At 39.6% G+C, this 22989-nt stretch overlaps 1 protein-coding gene across 1 annotated transcript in view; it reads right to left on the bottom strand.

Moving 5' to 3' along the window:
* Positions 1 to 1707: 1707 nt before the first annotated feature.
* The window catches only part of Wdr62 (WD repeat domain 62), a gene marked incomplete in the record, with an annotated part of 218769 nt that continues 197487 nt past the window's right edge, over positions 1708 to 22989 (bottom strand). Inside the window, 4 exon segments of the mRNA XM_076183564.1 lie at positions 1708 to 7652; positions 7815 to 8062; positions 15161 to 15254; positions 22174 to 22309. Of these exon segments, the coding sequence (XP_076039679.1) occupies positions 7279 to 7652; positions 7815 to 8062; positions 15161 to 15254; positions 22174 to 22309 (852 nt within the window).

The raw sequence follows: 22989 nt of genomic DNA, 5'->3' as shown, positions 1-22989 counted from the left end.
TACCTGTACTGCAAGAACAGACTTGAAATACAGAGTGAGGGGGTTGCCAGGTGGATAAATGGTTGATTCTTGAGCCCCACCTTGGTGCACTATCATCATGACAGGGCTTTTGAGTTACATCGCTGCTTACCACATCACCACTGTCCTAGTTGTTTCCACTGCACAACCAGCAGTACTCATTGCTAAAGTAATAGACACTTCACAAAATGAACCCACTATAATGATTGTGATATGATGGCACTACAATAATGAATGTATAAAGAAAGACTGATGTAACCAACCAAAGGTCTGGAATGTTGGCAGTTATCCTACAGAAAATAACATTACAAGTTTAAAATCTATATTGGTTTTGGCCTAAATATAGACAATACATTGATGTATGTATGTATGTATGTATATATATATATGTGTGTGTGTGTGTGTGTGTGTGTGTGTGTGTGTGTGTGTGTGTGTGTGTGTGTGTGTGTGTGTGTGTGTGTGTGTGTGTGTGTGTGTGTGTGTGTGTGTGTGTGTGTGTTTACCTAGTCATATCTTATGGGAAGGGGAGCTACACTCGTGGTGTCCCATCTTTGTATCTCGCAGTATCTAGTTTGCTTTTAAATTTATGTATGATGTTTGCAGACTATTGTTTCATCCAATTTGTGTGTGTATTTACCTAGTTGTATTATATGGGAAGGGAGCTATGCTCATAGTCTTTGCATCTTTATGCATATAGTTTGTTCTTAAATTCTTGTATGGTTTTTGCAATTATCTCAAACAACTTGTCCTCTGATAAACAAATAAACAAAATTGTCAGAGAATCCTATAACCTGTTAAGATCAATAAAAAGTGGCATTTATCTATTTGGATGAAGAAATTCTTAAAAAAAAAAAAAAAAAAAAAAAAAAAAAAACGAATCTCACTAATAAGGCCTAGACTGGAGTATACAGTGACATTATGGTCACCCAGTACCAAAAAGAATACAAAGAAAATTAAAATAAATCCAGACAACAACCACAAACTTGTCATATGAAAAGAGTGGCTAAATTGCAGTTACTGACTATAGAGCAAAGAGAGGTAACATACTGACCATCTATAGAATCATGAAAGGCACAGAAATACTTGATAGAGAGGACTTGTTAAATTGGGATAAGAGAAACACAAGAGGACATGGAAAGAAATTCAAAAAGGATAGTTATAGAAGAGATCTAAAGAAAAACATTGTTCCGACAGTTCTCCTCACAGAGTGGTGGACACTTGGAACAAACTGAATGGAACAATAGTGTGTGCAAAAACCATACACAAATTTAAGAGCAAACAAGACACTGTGAGATACAAATGCGACACCATGAGCATAGCTCCCTTTCCCGTAAGATACAACTAGGTAAGGTAAGTACACACACACAATATATATATATACTGTGTATATATATATATATATATATATATATATATACATATATATATATGTATATATATGTCTATATATATATATATATATATATATATATATATATATCCATATGCTTCTGGGAAAGAGGGCCATTGATTATGGTAATACTACACATATCACCATTGAACAGTATTCCTTTATTCCTCTAAAAGTGGGTTTCAGAGTTCATATATATATATATATATATACACAAATATACACCATGTACATATATATATATATATATATATATATATATATATATATACACACACACACACACACACACACACACACGAGTCCAACACGTGATCCAAAGACCAAGTGAATACACACACACATATATATATATATATATATATATATATATATACACAAATGTGTGTGTCTGTGTGTACATAAATATCTGAATGCATGTGTTTATGCATGTAATAAAAAAGAGTTCCACTCCTTTCCTCTGAGTGCACTTGAAGATTTGCCCCATTTTTTCAAAGGAGATACACTACTGATCTGTATAAATACTGGATACTATCTCCTACATGCCAGATTGGTTGGTCATTCCACCAGTGAAGTGCAAGGTGCATCATATTCTTTCTATGGTGTCTGGTTTACATTCTGATTCACAATGTTGTTGTTAGAAGGAAGCTCTTTGAAATCTTTCCATGTCACCACTATATGGGAAAAGAAATCCATCTTTCCATTTTCCTTTTGATCTATGCAAAGACTACCCAAACTGAGGCCATAGACAATAATTTCTAAGCATTTCATATTGACTAATTAACCTAAGGGTTCTGAGGAAGGGTCTTCAAGGACATAGTAAATAAAGACCAATTATTCAAAAGTGCAATATCTGATGTCTAGGGCAGATTCAGCAACCACTGGTTCTCCACGTGAATTTACTTACTACTGCTGCATATCAATTGTCATAAAAATGTATACATTAATCAACTAATTCTTTTTTCTACATTTTTACAGTGGATGTATTTTAAGTGTAATAAAGTGAAGAAAGAAATCATCTTGCCATGATAGGGGACCTCAATCATTACACATACATGTATGTTCCCTCACACTGTGAGAACAGCTGCCTTCTATATAGGAATGAATGTGTGAATCACCTTCTAACCATAGATGAGGCAGCTGGAAATGTTCAAACTGGTGCTGTCTTCATGGCTTCATCTGGCATTCTGAACCAGGGTGAAACATATCACCAAGAGTGAAGAATTTGGTGCAATATAGACCACACTGGCTATATGAGCAACCATGCTATTGTGCAACATAAACTATATACAATGCATACAGAATTTACAGTATTTGTAGTTCTCAATTTCTGGATGTCAAGTTCAGAAAAGCTTTATTGCAAGTGTCACCAATGTAGGGGTGGAAGTTTGCAGGAAACTCGAGATTTATAGGTTGGAATGCTGAGAAGAAATGGGTTGGCTCAGTGGGCAAATGGGACCAACAAAAAATGTGTGATGTTTTCATGGTTGTTCAACGTGTACCTGGAGTTCAGAGGGATGGTTGTAAAGATAATGAGGATATAAAAGAACAACAGCAGAGGAGGCTGCAAATGTAAATCAAATCATCTGGTGTCTGTGGATATGTACAGACTCATGGCATAGAAAATCATAAAGAAGTGGCATATACAATGGGGAGTGAAGTAAGGATATGACACATGATCAAGGGTTTCAAGAGTTGGCCAAACTGTCTAATTACTTAACAGTGGGTGTGTCAGTGGGTAATGAAATGAAACAAAGATGAAACAAACTTAAAAGTGGTAGATGCATAGAAAGTTGTGAGAAAATGGGGAAGTGGAACAGTATGAAATGAAACAAAGATGAAACAAACTTAAAAGTGGTAGATGCATAGAAAGTTGTGAGAAAATGGGGAAGTGGAACAGTAGTCATGACTGTTCTTTGGGTGTGAAACATGGGCATTAGGGTGGAGAAAAGAAGAAAGACTAACTCATAAGAGATTGATTGAAGAATAACTATGGACCAAGACAGTAAAAAGAGAGGCCAATATAATATTTTACTGGTAATTGATACTGTATAGATACATGGTAAAAATGGTGAAATAAGAATTGGGAGAGCGAGTGAAGAACAGCTAGTACAAACCTATCTATGCACCAAAAAGTTTCTTCCCCTTATAAGGAAGAGAGCCAGCCAAGGCATGCACCCACCCTCCACCCATGCCACACCTACCCAACACCCATAGTACAAATCAATTTTAGAAAGATGGAGATGATTTGGGTGTTAACAGAGGTTCAAGAGGGACAGTGTTACAAAACATCTGGCAAGAAAGGATAGTAGTTTAAAAGAGGTGAGGCTGATATTTGTCAACACCTTCAATACACTGACCTACTTTAAAGATTTTTTTTTTATACCAAGACCAAATCATTTTATTCAGCTGAGGTCTGAATTAAGGATCACAGGGATCATAGGGAATCTAGGTCAATCATGACCCCCTTTTGTTGACTTCACTCCTCAATACAATCATCTGGTCTTGGCTGGAACCCATCTATGTAACCATAATAAAGGGGTTAACGGCACATGGTGGAAGATCCTATGACTGCATGTGGAAATTGAACTAGAACAGAAGAGCACTAGTATGAATGTGCATATTATAAGAATATAATTCATAACAAGCCCAACAGCTACCAGCAACTGTTTTTTCTCTAGCAGTCCAAACACATATGGCAAAAGTAACAGGTTTAGTTTCAGCCGAGCATTTCCTGGTGTGAACTCCTCCCTTCACCTTATGCACAAGTTAGAGCTACCTGTGGCAGAGGTCATGAGCAGAGGCAGTTCAAGTCCTGCCTGGCAGTAAATGAGTTCATAGTAAGGGCATACAATTGCAATTCCCCGTTTCAAAATATCCCCCATAAAGATCCACCATCTTAGCCCACTCTGAAAAGGGAAGTGCATTACATTAAATCAACTTGTGTGTGATAATGGGAAGGCAAGTCTTGTACCTTCAAGTTTCTGGCTAATTTCATTACCCACTGATGAAGGTGTGGATAATATGGGGGAGTGCTTGTGTCCATAGCTCTGTGTGGAACTGAGATGTGAAATATGAAGTTGGCAGAAATTAAGAGCCAATATGTGTTTGAGATAAAGTGTTTATGAAGAATGGTAGGTGTATGATGGGAGGGACAACAAATGGATTCACCATAAGGTGTAGGATAGGTGTAGGGTGGTGTATGGCATGACCACTCCTCTTCTAAGGGGGAAAAGGCCTTTTGGTATATGTATGTACACTTGATTCAGTTTAACATCACAAATTCCCTTCTGAGAGAGAGCTAGGATGGTGTCTTCTTACAGAGGACTTTTTGAAGCAAGGAATTTATGAACTCGCTTCCTGCTAAGCAGATCTGATCCATCTCAACTCTGAAAAAAGTGAAATGCTTATCTGCAACTGAATTCATTGCCATCACCCAATGTGTTCAGGCTTCCAGTGTAGGCAAAAGTCATCAGTGCTTACTGGATTTGAATATGGTCAGTGTAAAAGTTATACAATGAATGTAAATAAGAACATATGGACAGGGCAGAAAATGAGATGAAAGGATGGAGGGAAGCAGATTTATGGCACACTAGGTGGGATAAGATCAATATTATGAAGAGTTTGACCTGATGGAAAATGAATGAAATGACTACAATGTGGATGGAAAGGGTAAATGGCACATTATGTCTCCCAATATGGTAAGATTGAAGTGCACAGGTACAGAGGTGCATGTGTGTGTTTGTGTGTGTCTAAATGTTGCATTGCAGGTATGAAACAAATACATACAAGTATGCCATTATAATTGACTGAGATGATGCCAACATCACCAATCAGCCTAATCCCAAAAGAAAGCAGTGAGTGCAAAACTGGAAGGGATGGCAGCAGGGATGAAAAAGCAGTGTTGGTAAGGCGACACAGTATTTGGTATCAGAGGTGCAAAGCTTCAGCAAGTGACCAACCGGCACAGAACCTTTTCTCTGCTTCACCATAGCAACCTTTCACTTCCTTTATCATTTACCATTTACATTTATCAAAAGTACTTTGGCAAGTAAGAATTGCATTAGTGTCTTTTAAGCATTAGATTACTAAATGGACTACATTGTTTGCAAAATGTTATACTAAGATGTTATGTACGGGTACAAAAAATGACCCATTTGTTAGAGGATTATCTTAAAACTTATCCAAACCACTCTAAAAAAATCAACATTATATGGCTGTGCCTTTTATCTAAATCAAGATTTCTTTCCAGATCATCATTATCATTAATCACTGTAATATCATCTCATCAATGCATTTCTTTATGGCAGACAAATCCAGGATTGCTTGCTTGGGAGGCAGACAGGAGTTGGGTCCTGTGGGCTGTTTATATCATTGCTTTCACTTGCAACTAATAACATCATCAAGTCAAGTTGCATTTGAGGCAGTGCCAATAAATATCAACAGGGGAAGTCAATGTAACATGCTACAATATACCATGTATCTATTATTTTGTGAGAATGAAAACTCCCTTTCTGCTTGTCACTGAATAGGCATTACCCTAAATTTCCTAGAATTGCAATCCTGCTGAGATTCACTGTATATGCCCCAGCTCACATGCAGCCAGGTTCCAACCATATGGATGCATGGTGCAATCTTAACAATGACATCATTCATAAAATTAGATTTACCTAAAATGACTTTGGCAGGAAGATTGACTCATCCACATCAGACTCACAGGAAAATAAGATCTTCCAGACTTATGTATATGGAGAAAAAATAATCTACAACTGCATATAGGTTGGCCGAATCATCTATATCTGCATACAGGAACAATGGATAAGTCACAGCTGCATCCATAGAGGCAAAATCTGCATTTTATTGATGGATGATGACTTGCGCCACCCACTGATGGGGGGAGACTAACTCCATTCCTGAACATGGGAGTGAACTGAACAATCTAGAGCTGTTTCAAGTGAGGCATTTTCAACCACATCTACATCCAGGAAGACCAATTCTCCATCATTATACAGGATGGCTGACTCATCCATGTCTATATTCAAGATGACTTATCCATATATGCATACAGGAAGAATGACTTACTGACACCTGTACATAAGAATGACATACTCACAGTTGTGCTAAAGAGGACAAACTAATTCAAGTTTGTATACAGAAAACAGTCATCCACAACTATACAAGAAGCAAAAATATGTACTATTTTTAACAAATTCAGTTCCAAATAACAAGATCTTTCTAGATGCAAGATCTCCACAGACTTGAGATCTTCACAGACTTCAGGAATGTTCTTGTGCATAAATTGAACAAAAACTTAGTGACTACATGTTAACCTTGATGGCAAAATGTAGACCATGGTCAATTAAATTATGGGAGATGTATTGAGAACTGAAAACAATGAGGGAATGTAAATGAAGAACTACATGAACATCTACATTTTCTGAATCAATGAAACCTGGTCATTTATATCACCTATCTTCCTCTCAAAAAAAACCTGATCATTTTTTGGTGAAGTAACATTTCTCCTTACAAGAAGAAAATAGGATATTCCTCTTGAAAGCAGATAATAAGAATAATATTGAGAGCACAATAATGTCTACACCATCAGGGGGGTATAACAGGTATATAAAAATACACCTTTCTATACTGTGTACAAACATGGACACCTCTTGACTACAGGAACCCTAAACCAGTAAGGGTTCCCAACCATGCTCATGAGACGACCAAGTATGAGATGTATGTGCGCCATAGCATGTTGACACTATACAATGCGAATGACTGAACCTAATCTGAGTAAGTCCCAGTAAATGTTGGCTCTATACATGGGTGATACAATCAAACTTAAAAAGCCATGCTTGTGAAAACTAACAGAGCTATGATGGTCCAGGTGGCTGCTGTTGTGCCATCTTTTGTTGGACCATGTTGAAGAGCATATCACTATACTGCTGCATCATTGCCACAACCCGTGGATCTTTGCTGTCTGGCATGGAAGGGGTGGTTGCTTGTAGAGGTGCTGCAGTGGTGGTGGTGGGAGGAGGAGGAGGGCCAAGGTTGGGTGCTGTGAGCGGAGTGAGTGCATGAGTTGCTCTTGCTGCTGCGCCAAGGAGCAGTGACCTTAGAGCTCTGTGATGGTCTTCACTATGGTTGGGGTCATCCCCTTCACTGCACGCACGCCACCACAACTGACCCAACCTTTCACATCCCTCAACTACCCACTCACATACACTCTCAACCAAACCTACATTCACTGTAAAAAATAAGTCATCTGCCATTAATTCATTGCATATATTAACACTTAATGAACAGTTATTCTGAAAGCCTGTCAAGTGTAAAGAACAAACAAGAGGCCTAGTTCATGACAATTTTTGACTGTGTGCATTACACTACTCTTAAAAGTTACAACACTTACAAGGGACATTGTCAAAGTCCAGCTGTGCTAAGTCATTGCACTGTGGGTATTCCTCAGGACTAAAGTCAACAGTTGATGCAGCTGATGATGGGCGGCTCATGTCAGAATGTGCCAATAACTGCTGTCTTCGCATGGCAGCAGCAGGAGACATTCTGCTGCGAGAATTGTCACCACGTGTTTTGCTGTTCATGCTATTGCTTCGAGTTAAGTCTCGTTCACTTGCTGCTCGCCCAGTTAGGTTACTACGCCTGTTAAAAAGTTCAAGCAATGTAATTACTATCACCATAAAAGTAATCAATTATGATAAAACTACATACAAACATATACCAATGGCTTTTTCTCCCATACAAGGGAGGTAGTCAAAGCCATAAATCCACTCCCACCCATTTCATCCCAACATACTCCAATCCCATTCACCATCCCTCCCTCCCTCTTTTCTTGGCTCCTCCTGGATGATGGTTCATCCCTGCATTTTGCCCACTGTCCTGGGTCAGAACCAATGTAGCAAGACAGCACATCCACAGCATGGCTGTTTCACTTAATCAGTAACTCCCCCTCTCTGTCCCCTCATGCAGTAAAAGAGCAGTTGAGAAATCCCTTCAGGCTGCATCAAAATATCATTCACATGCTCACTCACCCCCCACCCCCCACCCACTCCCTTCCATGCATCACAGCATCATCCATAAACAACCGTTCTCCACTCACCCCTATCTTCTGTCTTCTCCCTTCCCTCCTCAACAAACATTCCCTTTTTTCCCAATGCCCCTTTTACCCCATCCATCCATCTTTTCCTTGGTCGCCCCCTCATGTTCACTTCCTCCACCTCTGCCTTCCACACTTCTTTTAATAATAATTAATTCACTCATTTTTCCCATGTGTCCAAACCATCCCAATACTCTTTCAACAGCCCTATCTCCCAACTCCATTTCCACCCCTGCTTTCCTCTTCACCTCCTTGTTTCTGACTCTATCCTGCTTAGTAACCCCAATCATATTTCTCTGACATTTCATCTCAAACACATTTAAACTATTCCTCTCTTCCTACCTAATGTTTCTGCCACACATAGTGCTGTTGGCACAATCACCCCTCCATACAATCTCCTCTTAGCATCCAATCCCAAATGTCTATTTCTTATTACACTTTTTAATCTCCAAAGGCATTTACTTGCTTCTCTCAACCTACATTCTACCTCCATCACTTCTCCCATTCCCGCCACATTTACCCCCAAGCATCTTATCACCTTACTTTTACCCACATTTATCTTCAATCTCCTTTCACACACCTTCCCAAACTCCAACAATATCTTCCTTAATCCCTCCTCTGATCCTGCTACAAGCAGTGTTGTAAGCAAACAACTGGCTTACCTCCCATTTTTCTCTATTTTCTTTAGCCATCTCCAATCCCAAGCCCATTACCCTTGCATTTACTTCTTGCACCACCCCATCCATGTATAAATTGAACAGCCATAGCAACATGAAACATACCTGGTGAAGTCCCAACTTTACCTCAAACCACTCTATATCTAATTCTAACACAGGCTCTACTACTCTTGTAAAATCTCTTAACTGTTCTTAACAGCTTTCCTCCTATCTCATATAGGGTGTTTGGGATAAATTTGATATTTTATCTTCTGCCATTTCAGAACCATCTGAAGGATTTAATAGCAGTAGAGTCCAACAGATAGCTGATTCTGTGTACTATTGGTGGGTATGAGAGCTAGAGAGCATGGACGACTGGAAAGTACCAAAATATTGGAAGAGAGTGACCTGCATCATGATGATTTGTGCTGGATTAAAAAATTCTGATATCTTAGCTGCAGCTCAGTGCTCCTTGAATACCATGAAGGCCACAAGATGTGAGCTGGAGAATTACGACAGAGATGTGGAAGCAGTGGCTTGCAGGAAGGATCATAGCAGGTGTTCTGACTCTGTCCACACAACGAAATTCATCAAGAAGCTGCAAAAAAAGGTGCAGCAAGATTCAGGCAAGGCAAAGCTGACCTTGGCGAGAGAGATGGGCGTCAGTGACAACTATGAAGAAAGTGCTGAACAAGGATCTTTGCTACTCCTCATACAAGAGGTACAAGGGCCAACTACTCACTGCCAAGGCCCAAGAGAACTGTCTTATGAAAGCCAAGAAACTCCTCAACAAGATCAAATACCCAGCTGAGCCAGGGATGCTCTGGTTCTTCTCAGACAAGAATTTCTGCCAGGACCAGTTGCACAATACACAGAACAACAGGTGGCTAGCCTACAGTCTGCATGAAGTCCTGCACTTCATGAAGACCAAGTTCCCTCAAACTGTGATGGTCTTTGGGTGTGTTTCCAGTGAAGGCCACATCATGCCACCCCACATCTTGGAAGAGGGACCCAGACTCACTTCAGATGGCTATATTGAGTTGCTGTCCATTACTGTCAAGTGTTGGGTGGAGAAGGTGGCTGTGGGAAGACCATACATGTGGCAGCAAGACTCAGCTCTGTGTCACACCTCTGGGAAAACCCAGAAGTGGCTGTTTGAGAACTCCTATTACTTCACCAGTCCCAACATCTGGCCCCCAGCTCACCTGATTGCCCCATGAACTATTATGTGTGGGGTGAAGTTGAAAAAGACACCAATTGCACCATCTGCAACACCAAAGATGAGTTGATTGCCAGGATCAAACTGGGGTTCAGGCGTTTCTTGAAGGACACCATGAAGGCTGCGTGCTGCAGGTTCAGGTCCTGCCTGAAGGCTGTGGTGGAGGCTCAGGGTGGCTTCTTTGAGTAAGCTGTATTTGGCAAAGGATCCTCTAAGAGATGCAATTTGAATTTTGAGAATATATCAATTTTTGGCCGAGATATGACATTTTTCTTTCCTTTCCGAAAAAGTGTCAAATTTAGCCCGAACACCCTGTATATCTGTAATACCTGCCACAGTGCCTTCCTGTCTACCCTGTCATTATCCTTTTCCAAATCCATTAAGGCCCAAAAAACATCCTTACCATTTCCTAAAACTTTCTCACTTTATCACAAAAATCTGATCCACACAACACCTGTCCTAAACCCATACTATTCCTCTCCTAATTCTCTCAATCAAAACCCTCCCATAAGCTTTCTCAACTACATTCACACTTGTCCCCTTTACTCTTGTAAAGCGGAACTATACAAGCACTCCTCAAGTCCTATGCACTCTACCCTCTTCTAGACAAATATTAAACAACCTCACCAGCCAGTCCAACCCAGGTGCCTTACCTGCTCTCATCATTTTAATACCTACTTTCATCTTTTCATTTCTCCTCCATTTTCCTCATTCATCACTGTCATTTTCTTGGCACTTCCTATTGCAACTACCTTTCCTTCCCTATCCTTCACATTTAGCGACTCCCTAAAATACTCTGCCCATCTTCCTCTTGCTGCTGTCTCTTCCATTATCATCTCTCCATCTGCATCCTTTACCTTTTCTTCTCTACTTGATTCGCCTCCTCTTCCTCTCTTAATTTCTTTCCAAAACATCTTTTTATTACTTTCAAAATTTTCTGTCATCCACTTCCCCCATTTCACATCTGCTCTCCTTATGCTTTACTTTGCTTCTTCTTTTCTTTGTACCTCTCATATGATTCTCTCATCCTATTTTGCAACCAATCTGTGAATGCTCATTTCTTCTCTTCTACAAACTTCTTTGCTTCATCATCCCACCACTCGCTACCCTTCCTTCTATTTCCTCCCATCCTCCTTGTTCCACCCACTATCTTTGCACACCTTGTGACTCCCCTCTTGAAACATCCCCATTCCTCCTCCAATCACAGTTCTACTCTATCCTTCACTCGCTCCCACTCTTCCCTCAGCTTCTTATAGTACTTTTCTTTCTCATTTAAGCAGTTTATTTTAAGCCCCTCCCTACCTTCTGTAGGGACTTATACAGCTGGTATTACCCAACTGCTTCACTTTGTGGCAACCCCCCTCCCCTTATCCACATGAAAAATTTACGAAACAGACTAAATGAACATACCTTTAGGTCAAATAATTTCTTCATCCATTTACAACTATTCTCCATTCACTCCAATCTTTTGTACTTTCTCTTCCTTGCTTAACACAATTCCTCTTATATCCAATACCCCTCACCCAATCCATCTACCTCATTCTTGGTCTTCCTCTCAAGTTCCCTCCAACTATTGCTTTCCACACTCTTTTTGTTAGTCTTTACTCACTCATTGTTTCTAACAGCTTTCTACAATGATTCAGTTTAACATCATGAAACTCCCACTATCAGGAAGCTAGGACAATGCCCCTTACAAAGGAATCTGTAGCATTGAATTTAGTGAGCCTGCCATATGTCCAATTTGCTGGTGGCAGTTCAAACTGCCATCTCCTCAACCTCTGCGGCAAGTAGTGATGCTATATCAAAATATAGTTAACAGACCTCTTGGCTAGCTGACTAGCAACAAAAATTCCCTTCATTGAGTGACTTATAGGTTGAACCAGTTGCTGTGATCAGTTTCATGGATGCCATGAGCCTCCTGCAAGGGAGAACAGTGGCAACAATTCAATTAATCTATCTGTTACCCAGATCTCTCTTGCAGGAGACCTATGGCTCTCAGGCAACCAGCAACAACCGCCAGACTGGCCTAAAAGTCACTCAAGGTAGAAATATTGTGTTATTGTCTGTATTAGACTACAATGGGGCAATGTACAATAAGATGTTCAGTGTCTTCTGTGAGGTGATTGCATCTGGGGCAACTTGCTTCTGTGGCCAGGCTAATTGTGTGTTGTTACTGTTTTAAAACTGAATTGTGAATCAGAATGCAGTTGTGCTAGTGTGGTTCTTGCTTGTTTGGGATGAATTTCTCTGTAGAGATGTCTGAATGAGTCTGGGGTAGGGAGCTTAGTGGCCGGTCATAGTGCTTTTTGTAATCTGAGTATTATGTATTTTTTGTATGTATGCAGAAGTGGAGTATGTAGGAGATGGAATGGGTGGGAGTGGTTTCTATGCCTTTGTTTTTTAGCTACCTCCCATGTAAGGAGGAAAAAGCCTTTGGTATATGTATGTACATCTTGCATGGTGCAGGTGGTAGGCTGTGCTTGTATCACGTAATGGGATGGATGGATAGGATTGACAGCTCTTGCACAGAACATAATTTTGCATTGCCTCTGGTTTCTGTGTTTTGATATTCTATTAGAGTGGTTTCAGTGCACCACATTATTATTCTCAATGTTTTGTTATGTATTCACTTATTCAACTAGTTGTATTACATGGGAAGGGAGCTATGGTATGCTCGTGGTAATCCGTCTTTGTATCTTTCAGCATCAAGTTTTTTCTTAAAATCTTGAATAGTATTTGCACACACTATTTCTTTATCTAAGTTATTCCTGATATCCAGCACTCTGTGTGGGAAGCTATTCTTTTTCTGATCTCTTCTATAGTTATCCTTTTTGATTTTCTTTTCATGACCTCTTGTTTTTCCATTGCCATTTTTTAGTAAATCATTCCTATCAAGGATTTCCATTCTTTTCATGATTCTAAATATAGTCGATCACCTCTTTCTCTTCTCTGCTCCAGTGTTGGTAGTTCCAATTTTGATCATATTTGTTCGTACAGTATTACCTCTCATTAACGGACATTAATTAGCTGTGTTTGTGGTGTTTTTGCTGTGGTTTTGGTGCTGTTGTTTAGGGCTGTGCAATCACAATGTCACCCGAAAACCACTCCAAATCAACGGATTATTCACATCAACGGACTTCGTTACCCCCCTTTTAGTCCGTTACTGTATGTTAATTTGGAAAGAGCTGGTGCCAACTTTGTCGTTGCTCTCTGTATTCTTTCTAGTTTCCTTATATTCTTTTTAGTACTGGGTGTCCATAGTGTCGCTGCATATTCCAGTTTTGGTCTAATCAATGTAACTAATATTTTTAAAATGATTTCTTCATCCAAGTAATCAAATGCCACTGTCATTACCTTAATAGGTTGAAGGTTTCTCCAACTATTTTGTTTATATGTTTGTCTGTTAAGAGCAGTCAAGAGTTTTTACGAGAGTAGTAGAGCTTGTGTTAGGATTAGAAATGGAGAGAGTGAATGGTTTGAGGTAAAGGTGGGACTTCGTCAGGGATGTGTTATGTCGCCCTGGCTGTTCAATCTTTACATGGATAGGGTGGTGCGAGAGGTGAATGCAAGGGTAGTGGGTCAGGGGTTGGAGATGATTAAAGAAATTGGAGAAAAGTGGGATGTGAGTCAGTTGTTGTTTGCTGACGACACTGCGCTTGTAGCAGGATCAGAGGAGGGATTGAGGAAGTTAGTGACAGAGTTTGAGAAGGTATGTGAAAGAAGGAAGCTGAAGATAAATGTGGATAAAAGTAAGGTGATGAGATGTACAAGGGGAGAGAGTGACAGCAGGATGGAGGTGAACATTAAGGGTGAAAGACTGGAGGAAGTGGATAGTTTTAGATACTTGGGTGCAAATGTGGCAGGAAAGGGAGGAGTGGGGGTGGAGGTAGAATGTTGATTGAGAGAAGCGAGTAAATGCCTTGGTGGATTAAAAAGTGTAATGAGAAATAGACATCTGGGAATGGATGCTAAGAGGAGGTTATATGAAGGAGTGATTGTGCCAACAGCATTGTACGGGGCAGAAACATGGAACATGAGAGAGGAAGAGAGAAGGAGTTTGAATGTGTTTGAGATGAAATGTCTGAGAAGTATGATGGGGGTTACTAGGCTAGATAGAGTGAGAAATGAGGAGGTGAGGAGGAGAACAGGGGTGGAAAGGGAGCTGGGAGATAGGGTTGATGAAAGAAAATTTTTTGTTTTCTTGAGTGTAGGGATCCAGGAGGTGCCAAGATAAGAGGGAGGGAGGAGGGTAGAGGGGAGTGGAATATATAGGAAATGGAATGGGTGGGAGTGGTTTCTATGCCTTTTTCTTTTTGGCTACCCCCTGTGTAGAGGGAAAAAGCCTTTGGTATATGTATGTAGGGATCCATCCCAAGGCAGGCTTATCAACCAAGCACAACCATACACTAAATGATTTCAACACTATTCCCTCAGTATCTACTCCATTCACATTCATTTCCATTCCACTTGAATCATCGAAGCATCATATCTACCAGGATAGCTCCCCCAGACACATTAAACAATCCCACTAGTCACTCCACTATTACTAAGCCACATGACATCTATCAGTTCCAGGTGCCTTTCAAGCTTTTAATTTCTTTCAATGTTACTTTCCCTCCTCTGGTGCAAAATCCTAATCCCTCTCCTTGCTCATCAGTTATTCTCCATTACTACAATCAAAGCCTCCCTATCCTCCTCTACATTCGGCAACTTTCTGAAATATTCCACCCATTATTTCTGTTGTGGTCTCTCTTTCACTTAAGACTTACCTATCTGATGTCAAACCTCTGTTTCTTAAATTCCTTTGGTCTGAAGGCGACATGTCCTCTGAACTGGAGTCTTCATGGATATGCCTGATATCACCTTGAAAAATAACCAAATTATCCATGTTAATATACATTATTTCATAAAAATTACATAAAATAAACTGACATATGATGTTTATAGATGACGTTATATTTGTAGCTCAGCGGAAAGATAAATTGCACCAGTTTGTGGCGGAGGTTGGAAGGATATTTGAAAGAAGGAAGGTGAAAGTAAATGTGAGAAAAAGTAAGGTAGTGAGATATACAACTGGAGAAGGTGGCACTGGGTTGGAGATGAGGTTCGAGGAAGTGGAGAGATTTAAGTATTTGGGGTCACATGTATAGTTTACATTTTTCCTCTGTACTTGAAAAGGCAGCAATGAGTGAAACATTGTACATTCAAGAAAAGTTTTATCCTAAAATGTTGTTTACTCTGCCAAACTATTGGTAGTTGTTATTTTCAAATATTACCTGGGATGATCACTAAACAGACTGTTGCATGTTACATATATACATACATACATATATATATATATATATATATATATATATATATATATAATACCAAAGGCTTTTTCCCCCTTACAAGGGAGGTAGCCAAAAAACAAAGGCATAAAAACCACTCCCACCCATTCCATCCCCAACATACTCCACTCCTATCCACCCCCTTCCCTCCCTCTTGGCTCCTACTGGATGATGAATCATCCCTGAGAGACTGGAGGAAGTGGATAGTTTTAGATACTTGGGTGCGAATGTGGCAGGAAAGGGAGGAGTGGGGGTGAAGATAGAATGTATATTGAGAGAAGCAAGTAAATGCCTTGGTGGATTGAAAAGTGTAATGAGAAATAGACATCTGGGAATGGATGCTAAGAGGAGGTTGAAGGAGTGATTGCGCCAACAGCACTGTACGGGGCACAAACATGGAACATAAGAGAGGAAGAGAGAAGGAGTTTGAATGTGTTTGAGATGAAATGTCTGAGAAGTATGATAGGGGTTACTAGGCTAGATAGAGTGAGAAATGAGGAGGTGAGGAGGAGAACAGGGGTGGAAAGGGAGCTGGGAGATAGGGTTGATGAAAGAGGATTGTTTGTACACATGGAAAGAATGAGTGAAGAAAGATTAGCAAAAGAGGTGTGAAAGGCAGCAGTGGAAGGAGTGAATATGAGGGAGCGTCCTAGGATGAGATGGATGGATGGGGTGAAAGGGGCATTACAAAAGAGAAGAATGTCTGTTGAGGAAGGATGGGAGAGGACAGAAGACGGGTGAATGGATGATGATGTGATGCATGAGGGGGAGTGGGTGGGGGATGGGGGTGAGGAAGTATGTATGAGAAAAAATTTGATGCAGCCCAAAGAGATTTCTCCCCATCTCCTTTTCTGCATGAGGGGACGGAGAGTAGGGGTTGCCGAATTAATGAAGCGGCTTTGCTGTGGATGTGCTGTGTCTTGCGACACTGCTTCTGACCCAGGGCAGTGGACAGGATGCAGGGATGACCCATCATCCAGGAGGTGCCAAGATAAGAGGGAGGGAGGAGGATGGAGGGGAGTGGAATATGTAGGGAATGGAATGAGTGGGAGTGGATTCTATGCATTTTTCTTTTTGGCTACCCCCTGTGTAAGGGTGAAAACGCCTTTGGTATGTGTATGTAGGAATGTCTGTTGAGGAAGGATGGGAGAGGACAGAAGACAGGGGTGAATGGAGAAGGGTTGTATATAGATGATGCTGTGATGTATGAGGGGGAGTGGGTGGGGGATGGGGGGTGAGGAAGTATGTATGAGAAAAAATTTGACGCAGCCCAAAGGGATTTCTCCCCGTCTTCTTTTCTGCATAAGGGGATGGAGAGTAGGGGTTGCTGAATTAATGAAGCGGCCTTGCTGTGGATGTGCTGTGTCTTGCGACACTGCTTCTGACCCAGGGCAGTGGACAGGATGCAGGGATGACCATCATCCAGGAGGTGCCAAGATATGAGGGAGGGAGGAGGGTGGAGAGGAGTGGAATATGTAGGGAATGTAATGGGTGGGAGTGGATTCTATGCCTTTTTCTTTTTGGCTACCCCCTGTGTAAGGGCGAAAAAACCTTTGGTATAAGTATGTATGTATCACCCAATCCATGTATAAATTGAACATACAAGGCGACATAACACACCCGTGACAAAGTCCCACCTTTACCTCAAACCAAGTGATTAAAGAGAAAGGCAACTTATTTAGGGACACACTGGATAAAGAAAGATGCATTGTAATCTATGACATTAAATAGAAGCATGATGTTTCTAGATATCAGAGGGAAAAGGAGGAGAAAGAGATCGCTAAGGAAATTCTGAAAGAATTACAAGCGGAAGGGCAAGATTTAGATAGGGAAATCAAGACCTATAGAATGGGTAGCCTTGATCTCTATGGAAAAACAATACAGGCCACTGAAAGTTAAGCTTAGATCTCAAACAATTGCAGAGGAAGTACTATCCAGAACAACGAAATTAGCAAATAGTGAACAATGCAAAAATATATGGATAAAAAAAGAAATGAGTGAAGAAGGAAGAAGAAAAAAAAAAGGAACTGAAAATGAAAAGAATTATTTTTTTTTGGAGAGTGGTGGACCTGAGGCTGAGAAAATGGTATATAAGGAAAAAGGAAACAAAGCAGACAGAAAAAGACGAGGAGAAAGGAAATTAAAAATAGCTTATACCAATATAGATGGAATAACTTCAGGAATGAATGAATTAAATGATTACCTGACCTTTGAAAAACCAGACATAATAGGAATAGTGGAAACTAAATTAAAGTGTACTCTACCACCCAACACTGTGGGACAAGGTTTATACAACTGTTGGACAAAGAATAGAAAGGATAGACAGGGTGGCGGAGTATTAATTTTGACTAATAAAGATTTAAATGTAACAAAAATCACTGGAGGAAAAAATAATGTAGAATCAATTACGATACAAATTCAAAGCAAATAAATGAAGAGGAGAAAATTTGTAGTGGTGTATGTGCCCCCTATAACACAGTCCTGGACAGAAAGTGATCATTCCAAAATATTAGAAGATACAAAATAGGAATTAACTAATATACTGAAGGACAGAGGAAATATAGTAATTATGGGTGGCTTTAATTAAAAAGAAATATGTTGGGAGGAAATGACAGTGAAGAGTGGAGAGAAACTCTGGGGCAATGTCCTGCTCGACATGACCATTGAATACACAATGACACAGTGGATAAAGGATAATACCAGATACAGAGGTAGTGAAGAACCATCATGGCTGGATTTAATACTTACGACAGAGCCTGAAATTGTCGACAAAATTTATTCCAAAAGACTGATAGGAAAGAGTGACCATGTACTAATAGAATTTGAGTTGAAAGAGCAAATGGATCAAAACAGAAATGATAAACAAAGAATAGGAAGACTAATGTCCAACAACTAGGAAAAATTCCTAAATGAAGAAACAGGGATGGAAGAGAAATGGAATATACTAAAAGAAATTTGTAATGAGGGAGTGAATAAATACATACAACAAAAAAGGAAAGAACATACATAAAAAGCTGGTGTAACAAAAGGTGTAGTGAGGCTAAGGATAAAAGAGACAAAGCTTGGAAGAAATGGAAGACAAAAAAAAACAAGCAAATGGCTAATGTACATCAAACTAAGAAATTATTATGTAAAAATACACAGATGAAATGAGAAACTACGAAAAAAAATTATGGAAAAATGCAGGGAAGAACCCAAATTATTTTACAGGTATGTAAATGGCAAACTGAAGAATAAACAAGAAATAGAAAAGCTATGCCAAGGTAAATACGAATATACAGAAGAACTGGAAATGGCTGAAATTATGAACCACTTCAAATCAGTATTCACAATAGAAAACTCACCTAACTGTGAGGAAATAAAGAGATATCCCTCTCAATGAAAGAAATAATTGTAACACAGAAGGAAATTAGCGACCAAATCAAAACCCTTGACATCAGAAAATCACATGGTCCAGATGGAATTGCAAATTGGATACTGAAAGAGTGCATGGAGGAATTAACAGATAAAATATACAATATAATCAAATTCTCACTTCAAGAAGGAAAGGTGCCACAGGACTGGAAGAATGCAAACATTGTACAGATTTATAAGGGAGGAAACAAGGAAGATCCATTAAATTACAGACCAATCTCCCTGACAAGCACAGTAGCAAAAATTTGTGAAAAGGTCCTCAAAAATAGATGGGTTAACATTTGGAAGAAAAAAAAATATACCGAATCCAAATCAATTTGGATTCAGACAAGGAAGATCATGTACAACAAACTTGATCTGATTCTACTCAAGATTAATAGATATAATACAAGAGAGAGATGGTTGGGCAGACTGTGCCTTCTGGACCTACAAAAGACATTTGATAAGGTACCACACAATAAACTAATAAGGAAAATGGAGTCAACAGGTGGCATCAGAGGAAAATTATTGGAATGGATGAAAGACTTCCTGAATGGGAGGAAAATGAGAGTAGTAATTAGAGACAAATTCTCAAACTGGGAAGAAATGATAAGTGGTGTCCCGCAGGGATCAGTACTGGCCCCGATCATGTTTGCCATATACATAAATGACATGGATGAAGAAGTTGAGTGTTATATGAACTTCTTGCAGACAACGCAAAAATGCTAAGGAAAGTAAAACTGGAGGAGGACTGCAACTCATTACAACAAGACTTGGACAAGATCTGGAAATGGGCTCAAAGGTGGAAAGTGAAATTCAGTATCAGGAAATGTAGTATAATGGAATTTGGAAAAAGTAAAAACAGAATATCGAGAGATTTTAAAATTGGTGAGGTCAAAAAAGTAAACTAGGAAAAAGACCTTGGAGTGATGATCAGCAAAAACATGACACCGGACAAACATATTAATAGAATAGTCAGAAAAAAAAAAAAAAAACTACACTAATAAGACCAAAACTCGAGTACACAGCAACATTATGGACACCCAGTGCCAAACAGAATACAAAAAAAATTAGAAAGAATACAAAGACCAACAACAAAACTGGCACCAACTCTTTCCAAAATAACATATGAACAAAGACTGCCCAAATTAGAATTATGAGCTCTGGAACAAATAAGGGAAAGAGGAGACCTACTATCTATAGAATTATGAAAGGAATGGAAATCTTAGATAAGACTGATTTATTGAAATGGGACAATGGAAAAACAAGAGGACACAATAAGAAACTCATAAATACATACATATACCAAGGCTTTTTCCCCCTTACAAGGGAGGTCGCCAAAAAGGAAAAGGCATACAATCATTCCCACACATTCCATCCCTAAATACACTCCACACCCCTCCACCCTCCCTCTCATCTTAGCCTCCTGGATGACGGGTCATCTCTGTACCTTGTCCACTGCCCTGGGTCAGAAGCAGTGTCGCAAGACACGGCACATCCACAGAAAAGCCGCTTCATTAAATCGGCGACCCCCCCTCTCTGTCCCCCCCATGCATAAAAGGAGAAGACGGGGAGAAATCCCTTCGGGCTGCGTCAAAAATTGCTCACACATACTACCTCACCCCCCATCCCCCCACCCATTCCACCTCATGCATCACAACATCATCCATATACAACCATTTTCCATTCACCCCTGTCTTCTGTCCTCTCCCGTCCTTCCTCAACAGACATTCCCCTCTTCCCCAAAGCCACCTTCACCCCATCCATCCACCTCATCCTAGGATGTCCCTTCATGTTCACTCCCTCCACATCTGCATTCCATACCTCTTTTACTAGTCTTTCTTCACTCATTCACTCAAAAAGAAACTCAAAAAAGATAATTACAGAAGAGATCTGGAAGAAGAAGAAGAAGAAGAAAAAAAAAAAAAAAAAAAAACAATCCCATAGTGATAGATACCTGGAACAAATTAGGCAAAGAAACAGTGTGTGCAAACACTATTCAAGATTTTAAGAAAAAACTTGATGCTGAAAGATATGAAGATGGGTCACCACGAGCATAGCTCCCTTTCTATATTGAAAGATTACAAAATTGGTGAAGAAGAGGTGAAAAAAGTAAACTCGGAGAAAGATCTCGGAGTGATGATCAGCAAGGACCTGACACCGGATAAGCATATTAATAAAATATTCGGAGAAACCTACAATTTATTGAGGTCAATTAAAGTGGCGTTTGCTTATTTGGACAAGAAAATGAAAAAAAAAAATTCTAACTACACTAATAAGACCAAAACTTGAGTACGCAGCAACACTATGGACACCCAGTACTAAAAAGAATATAAAAAAATTAGAAAGAATACAAAGAGAAACAACCAAACTAGCACCAACTCATTCTGAACTGACATATGAGCAAAGACTGTCCAAACTAGAATTACCAACTTTGGAACAAAGAAGGGAAAGAGGAGACTTGCTGACTATCTATAGAATAATGAACGGAATGGAAGTCTTAGTTAAGAATGACTTGTTAATATGGGATAATGGTAAAACAAGAGGACATGAAAAGAAACTAATAGAGGATAGTTACAGAAGAGATCTGAAAAGGAACAGCTTCCCACACAGAGTGATAGATACTTGGAACAAATTAGACAAAGAAACAGTGTGTGCAAACACTATTCAAGATTTTAAGAAAAAATTTGATGCCGAGAGATACAAAGACGGGTCACCACGAGCATAGCTACCTTCCCGTATAATACAACTAGGTAAATACATTCATCTACAGAGCAGATCCAGGGATAATCCCTCTGGACTGTGTCTTCCACTTTGGGGCCAATGAGCAGTGATGGGTACCAGAAAGTGGCAGGCTTGCAAGATGAACATCAGAGAGAACTATCTTTTCATGAGGGGGTGACCCAGCTAAGGCATACATCTGCCCCTCACCCATCCCACACCCTTCCAACATGTGGGGCTTTTTCAACTGCATAAAATCAAATGACATCAACTAGAACTAAATCCAATTCTTAAGTCACTACATTAAAAGAAGTTAAAAACAATGCAAGGTTGCTCACCAATAGACACCGCCTGTGAGAGGGATGACTTGCGTTTGAGAGCTCTTGGGGTCATTTTGTTGATGGATGATATGGTTGGTCTCATGGGAGAGCGTTCACTTACTGAAGAATTGTTTCTTGTTCCATCTTCAGCCATCTAGAGGCAATGAATATATCTTTTAAAATACATATTTTCTAAGAATTATAATGAAAATAAAATATATGTACACACATGAATACAAAGTGGCAGATAACTGTAATAATAAACGTGAATTACAGACTTTCCTCACTACTTCACTGTTCCTCAGTTTCCGAAAATTTCTTAATTTTTTCTTCTCATTTACACCTATGCTCTTTCCTCTTCATCATTTCCATCAGTAAAAGATAATGATACTATATACTACCTCCTGTCCTTCTCAATATTATCACATCTATTGTCTATTTCATCAGATCTTGATCCACCCACCACACAAGTCATAATTTCTTGCATCTCTACTATCAAGCTGCCATGTATACTTAGAGTATCCTTTCTACCTGAAACATTGCCAACAAACACCACTCTAGTAGCATATCAATTCTCATCCACCCCAGGAACCTTAAAAGAACCTGTCACCTTTCTCATGTACTTATCTCCCACTTCTGCATTCATATCCCATATGTACATAAGTCCCACCCATTCTAAAGGATTCAATGTATTCATCCAAATCAGCCACTACCCAAAAAATAGGGTGGCTACACCTGTAACATCCCCCTGTTCTGTTCCCAACACATACAGCCCTTTCACTCCTTCCTGCTCAAATTGTGTGAAGGCAGTATCTCATCAATTTCATAGCATTA

Source organism: Oratosquilla oratoria, chromosome 4, assembly GCF_046742065.1.
Source record: "Oratosquilla oratoria isolate Oo_2021 chromosome 4, ASM4674206v1, whole genome shotgun sequence".
Lineage (NCBI taxonomy): Eukaryota > Metazoa > Arthropoda > Malacostraca > Stomatopoda > Squillidae > Oratosquilla > Oratosquilla oratoria.
Note: the sequence above shows the minus strand (reverse complement) of the source record. Positions and strands in the feature narration are given on the sequence as shown.